This window comes from Ptiloglossa arizonensis, chromosome 11, assembly GCF_051014685.1.
Source record: "Ptiloglossa arizonensis isolate GNS036 chromosome 11, iyPtiAriz1_principal, whole genome shotgun sequence".
Taxonomy (NCBI): Eukaryota; Metazoa; Arthropoda; class Insecta; order Hymenoptera; family Colletidae; genus Ptiloglossa; species Ptiloglossa arizonensis.
Genome location: NC_135058.1, coordinates 8,099,241 through 8,105,690, shown reverse-complemented (window position 1 = coordinate 8,105,690; position 6,450 = coordinate 8,099,241). Strand labels below are relative to the sequence as shown.

Here is a 6,450-nt window from a genome sequence, read left to right as displayed (position 1 = left end):
GTCACCCTAGTTCTCTTAAATTTTTCCTATTGCGTTAAGCTTCGATGAACCATTTATTAATCACACTCACGGAAGATCAATTCAAAACGTGTCAATTATCAAATTGAACAAGACTACGATCAAATATATTCGAATTCGACGCGAAACAAACACAATCTGTACATATCCGGCAGGGAGCATCCAGTACGGAATGAAAATTCTTCATGGTGTCGTACGCGCGTCGAAACTCGCGGTTCCTCGGAAATACCGAATTTATCGTTCCCTGTGACGTTCAAAGAGAGAAGTCTCTCACGGTAAGAATCGTTCTCCGCACTTTATCTCGCGAGTAATAATCGACGATTCGATAAACGCGAAGAGACAGCGTTCGCGCGGAAAGGTGGTCCTTTGTGTCGGCATAAAACGTTTCGCGAAGTGTGCAGCGGAAACCGAAGCACGACGGAGGACAGAGAGTAAGAGCGGAAAATCCTCGAGACGTCGGACGGTGTAATTGTAAAAGTTCGCCGCGACGACGACGACGACGACGACGACGCACGAAACAATAACTGCCGGCAAATCATATGAAACAATGGCGCGGTAGATTGTATCTTCGCTCCCTCGTACCTTCTTCTTCTTCCTCCTCCTCTTCTTCTTTTCGCTCGGCTTTTGTGTCCCCGGGTTACTCGAGCCGGTTTCGACGCGTTCCTGACAAACAGTTTCTTTGCCGCTATCGTTCTATAACATCGTGATTCTTCGAGGCGTTTGCCTTTGCGGATCGAAAGGAGTTTGAAAACCGTCGGGAACGAGAGAACAGCCAGCGGGTGAAACGTCGCGTTATCAAGCCGAGAAACAAAGAAGCGTCCTGTACCGTCGGACCCGCGAACAGAAAGAAACCACTCCGAGAAAAGAAAATCCTCCTCCTGCTCCACCTCCTGCTCCTACTCCTCTATCGTTTTCTGATAATCTTCTCGGTACGTCGCGATGAAAAGGTTTTGATTCCGTCCGATTGCGACCCGACCCGATACCCGGAGAACCGAGACAACTCGAACGAAATGTTCAAGCGTACGACGATGCCGGGAATTAAACGTTACGCGATCTTGGAGAGGTTCTCGTGGATGTGTCCAGCCGGCGATGTAGTATGGAGGGATGATATACGGGACACTGTTTCTGAAATTTGCAATAATTGCAAACGGGGGAAAAATAAACGAGAGAGAGATTATCGAAAGACCGAACGGAGTGCGCGATCGAAAGTCGAGGGTTCATTTTCGTCGTCTAATTTAGATACCTATTATTCGGTTATTCGTTAATTTTACTTTGTATACTATTCTTTTTAATATACCATTGTACGTATCTGCAGGAAGTTTACGTTGCGATATATCTTCGATATCAGAGGTGTAATCTCGACAAATCTAAATTTCAGTCGAAGACTTCGACCGATCGAAAGATCGAAACTAAGTTTCCTTTCCACGTGCTCCTAATTGTAGCAGCTTGATCGTTTTTAATTATTCGAGCCTGTAGGGAACCAAGGAACGTGTACATGGATAAGAATGGAGTCGAAACGACGAAGAGACCCACAGAGAAAGAAACCTCCAAGTCTGATAATACCGCGAGAGAGTACGGTCAAATTTGAACAAGCCTTCGCGTTAAGGGTCTCCTCTGAATCGAATGGTTCGCGCGAAGTAGATCGCGTAAATACACAGAAGGTCTTGAAGGCAAATACTTTGTAAACAAGAGGACGGAGGTGAAAAATCCTCCGGTGTATTTCTGGCGACGTAGTACCGGAACAGAGGCGTCGAATTTGCGAACAGAACACCGAGACGCGAATTTTGGAGCCGCTGGACGAAAGACGAAAGTCGAGGAGTGTCGTGCAATGTGTCGGTGCAGTGGAACACGAGTACCTGCCAACGATTTGCGTAATGAAAGTACGGAACAGGTCGATGGAGAACGACGAGACGAGTACAGAGAACGTAAACGGGAAAATGCAGAAAAAAATGGTAACACCGCGGTCAAGACATCGCGAAAGATTCGATGTATCGAGTTTTTTGAACGAAGCTTGTGTATCGAGGAACGTGGGGAATCGAATTAAACGTTGAAGAGGACAAATTTCCGAACGAACGATCAATTGCGGAGAAACAGTGACTACTAAGGTAGAACGTCAAAAATAATATAGAAATTAAGAATTTTTTCCATACGAGAATCGTTGGACGACACAGTGGTGCAAGACGAAACCTTGTCGAACAGGCTTCGTGGAAAACGTTGAATCGTTTACAGACGATAGGAGATTGCTACCAATCGTTCAATTTTAGTAATAAATTAAGTTGGAATTCGTCGACAAATGCAATCGAGGGAAATTACCCTGCTGTGCAGCTCGACGAAAGCTTCCAAGGAATGATACGAACCGAATTGCTTTGCACGTATGTGATTTTCGTTCCAGCTTGTTCTTGCACATTTTGAAAAAAGAAGAGAAAGGAGCTTCTGACGATGTGTGTAAAATTGCGCTGAAATCTCGTTTATTTCGTGGAAAATACGGTCGCGAGATTCGAAAGTGATAAATTCGAAAGGAGTTTCTTCGATGTTGTGAAATGAAACATTTTCTACGTCACCGATAATTGAATAATAATTTCAGAGATTTCGAAACTCGTTGCTCTCGACTGTGCACGATGTAAACGATCTGTCAGACATGATTGATACACGCGAAAGTTGTCCAAATTTCTCGACCGTATAATTTCGCGCCCACGAAGGACAAGGAAAAATATTTAAATCGTTTCTTCCGTAGACTTGGTACGTTTCCCTCTCGTTTTCCATCTTTCTTACTCTTAATTCCAAGTAAACGAACGTGACGACGGATATAATATCAAAGACATGAAAATACATCGTCGATGTTATCGTTATTAACAATTCGAAGACGCTGCGATACAATCGATACACGTTAAAATAATTTACTGTTATTAGCTGAGTTGTACTATATTTGGTAATTTAAATTACTTTTGGACGTTACGTTTCATCGTCAAACGGTTAATTGGTTTTCTTCTTCTGACTCGTACACAACAACCGTTGACTCGCACCGACAAGCATCGCGATTCTTACAATTAGACCAAGCGCGATCAATAACCCTGTACACGTTACGATCGTGAAAAATATCACAATGTCTAGGTCGTTCCTTTGGTACCAAGGTTGCCAAACTATACTCGAGTGAAGATGAGGAGCGCCCTTGTGACGTACCACGAACTCTGTCCACCAAACGAGGTGCTTCGCTAAATCGTGTGGTCTGTCCTTGGTGAGGTCTCTGATTTCAAGCATTCTCTCCTTGTACCTGGAAAATTCGCGACAAAATCGCCGTGAAGTGAAACTTTGCATCGTCGTACCCTCGTACGAAGTTATCAATATTCGTTAAAAGTCACGAGCCGCGTTGTCAGTTCCTTTCCACGATAACGATAAATACGTATGCATCGTATCAATAATAGACTATTGGTCACGTTTCCGTATCATTTGAGATGCTAATTACAGCGCATATCGTTCGCGTAATGCTTACCGTATACGAAGTACCTGCTCGAAAATATCGAGGTGAAAATATTTTCATAAATTATCACGTAGTTAGAATCGAAAACGTCTATTCGTAATAGCAGACTTTGCCCTTTGTACAGTCGAGAAATGAATCGAAGAAACCGAGCTTCGAAAATCGTCGATCGATTTCTCACCGAGAAATCGTGTCTACTCACCGTTTATCGGTTATAAGCTCTCGAATCGCTCGGGCCAAGCTATCCCTCGTTAACGTCACGATCTCCAAACACTTTCCAACACCGAGAGCTTCCATCCTGTTCGCTTGATAATCCTGATCCCCTAATACCGGCAACCCCAACAGAGGTACCGCGAAATGGACAGCTTCCTGGCTGCTCTGGGAGCCTCCTTGGTATATGAACAGCTTGACGTTCGGGTGTGCTGCACGCGAATGAAAATCAGTCGAAAATCTCTGATTATAAATCCACATCTTCTTCGGTACAATATTCTAGGATAGGTATACCTAGGACGGATTGCTGGGGAAACCATTTCGAGACGAGAACATTGTCCGGTTTTCCCGGTAATTCGGCTTCGGCCTTCCACAAGATTTTATAAGGCAACTTGGCGAACACGTCCATGAAAACTCGTATAGTTTCGCTCGGTAATGACGAAATCTTGATATTGGTGCCCAGGTTGAAGTAAATCACGCCATTTGTAGCGGAGTCCAGGGTACGTTTCAATTCCTGCGTGTGAAAGTATCAGCGTTATTGCACGGTTATGCAGCTCGATCGAATGGAATTTTCTCGCGAACGAAGAAACGTACCGTAGGCAGCGGAGCCAAGTTTTTGGAAATGTGAAACGAATTGAACGAAATCAAGTTCGGAAGTTTCAGCATGGCGGGTGTCAGGACTTCGTCCTGGTTCACGAATAAAAGGCTCGCGTTCTTCAAGATGTTGCTCAGAGGCGGTACAGGGAACTCGAAGTACTTTTTCGCGATGTTCTGTTGATGGACCTCGAGGTCATTGTAGGAAAAGTACACGTTGCTCCACACATTGACGAAGTTTCGCAGTCGTTTCCAGAATGACAGATTCGGCCCTGTGTCGAATCCGCTTTGCCAGGTGCCCTCGTGAGAAGGAAGGACAAGCCCACCTAATACGTGCTCCTCGAAGACAGGTATTTTCACCGAGCATATCCCTGTGACAAAGCGAAACGAATCGGAGGAATCTATCAATGATTTTTTCGCAGTTGTAGATCTATCGGACGCGAGGTTCGGGACGAAAGGATTTCTTTTCTTCGTTACACATTAGAGATCGTTGTATCGTTTCTACCGTGAAATGTAATGGGCACTCGCGTAAAAGTTACCGCCAAACCGTCGATAAATTTTACGCGAAATATAAAGATAAAAATAACTTACTACCGTCCATTATTTACTTCGAACCGATTAATGTTTTATTCGTAAGTTTTACTTTTTATCGTGTACTACGAGTCGTTTGTACGTTTCTGCTTCACAATCGTCGATACTTTGATCTTGGCAAATGGGAGTAATCAAAATTTCTCTCAGTACCCATAATATGTACACGAAATAGATGGTACAGTACGGATTAGAGTCGTTTTTACGAGCATTGGCGAAAACGGTGTTTAGAAGAGTATTGGACACACGTTTCCGTAACTACGAAAGAAGATCGCGATTAAAATAAACGATAAGAAGTACCTATTAGAGGAACGTTAAATCTATGGACGAGCCCTAATATAGCTGATACGGAAATCATCTCCAGCATAATCACGTCGAATCTCTCGTTACTGTCCGGAGCGTACAACTGTTTCACCCGTGGATTGCCGAGTACTGTCTCAGCGATTGTCCCGATCAGGAATGTTTCCTTATTTCTTATGAACGTTAACCAGGACATCCCCTCGAATCGTTGACGGACGAAATCGATGTCTTCTTTCATGTGGTAAGATGCTCCGACATCGATCTGCGTTATATTCGTCACGTTCAAAACGGGCAATGGAGTCGCGGTGATCAACACGATTTCGTGTCCATGTTTCTGTAATTCCAACCATAATCGCGTAAATGCTATCTGGTGGCTATAAGACGGCACCGGGAGTACCACCAGTATCCTTGCACATTCGAGATTTTTAACGATGCACAGGACGCATACAATTGCCGATATAGTCGCGAACTTCATCGCATCGTATCGAAATGAACCATTAATAGAAAGGATTACGAAACTACTGAAAGAGATATTGCGATGATGCGTCTTAACTTGGACGAACTATCGGAAGAATTACTTATACAGCCTTGAAACGTTATCGAAAAGATTTCTGTCTTCTTTTAATGAGATATTTGCTTATTTTCAATGCAAAGTATGATATGTATCGGTCGCGTTTCTATCGGGTTGCATCAAGTCTGTAACGTATGAACGATGGTCAAAGATTTTTAAACACCGAGGGAATTGAACGCCCAATGGATGAAATTTGTTAACAACGTGACGTCGAGTATAGATAAAAATCAATCGCGATTTAAACGTTGACCCGGTTCGCGGACCCTTCGGGAGCTTTCATTTCGCGACAATTAGAATAAACAGAAATGTAACGAAATTGGTGTAACGTGTACACGAACAAACGATGGGATCTTTTCTCGAGTTTAATTGTACAAGGAACTCGAGGATGACTTGTATTGAAAATTAACTATAGCAATTGGAGTGGAAGAAGTGTTATTGGAATGTCAAATTGGTATTTAATGTCTCATTTCCGGATGCCTTCGGCTACACGATATTTACGTCAACAAACAAGTTACCGCACGATGAATTAATTGAAAGTTAAATGCACGGTTAAAAATAATAATATGTATATACATATATATTTCTTGAAAAATGTTGCACGCTGGCGTCGGTGACAATAGACCGATATTAATGCCGGACAATTGAACAACATTGTGCTATATTCGGTGTGCTGTCTGGTAGCTCGAGGAAGTAA

General features: G+C 43.3%; 1 protein-coding gene across 1 annotated transcript; it reads right to left on the bottom strand.

Annotated features, from left to right (window-relative positions):
• Positions 1-2,468: 2,468 nt before the first annotated feature.
• LOC143152523 (UDP-glucosyltransferase 2-like) lies at positions 2,469-5,712 on the bottom strand. The gene is made up of 5 exons (XM_076322776.1): positions 5,186-5,712; positions 4,298-4,668; positions 3,998-4,217; positions 3,696-3,915; positions 2,469-3,289 (listed from the first exon to the last, which is right to left on the bottom strand). Exons 1-5 carry the CDS (start codon positions 5,658-5,660, stop codon positions 2,992-2,994), a joined length of 1,584 nt encoding a protein of 527 aa, XP_076178891.1. The 5' UTR covers positions 5,661-5,712; the 3' UTR covers positions 2,469-2,991.
• Positions 5,713-6,450: the final 738 nt, after the last annotated feature.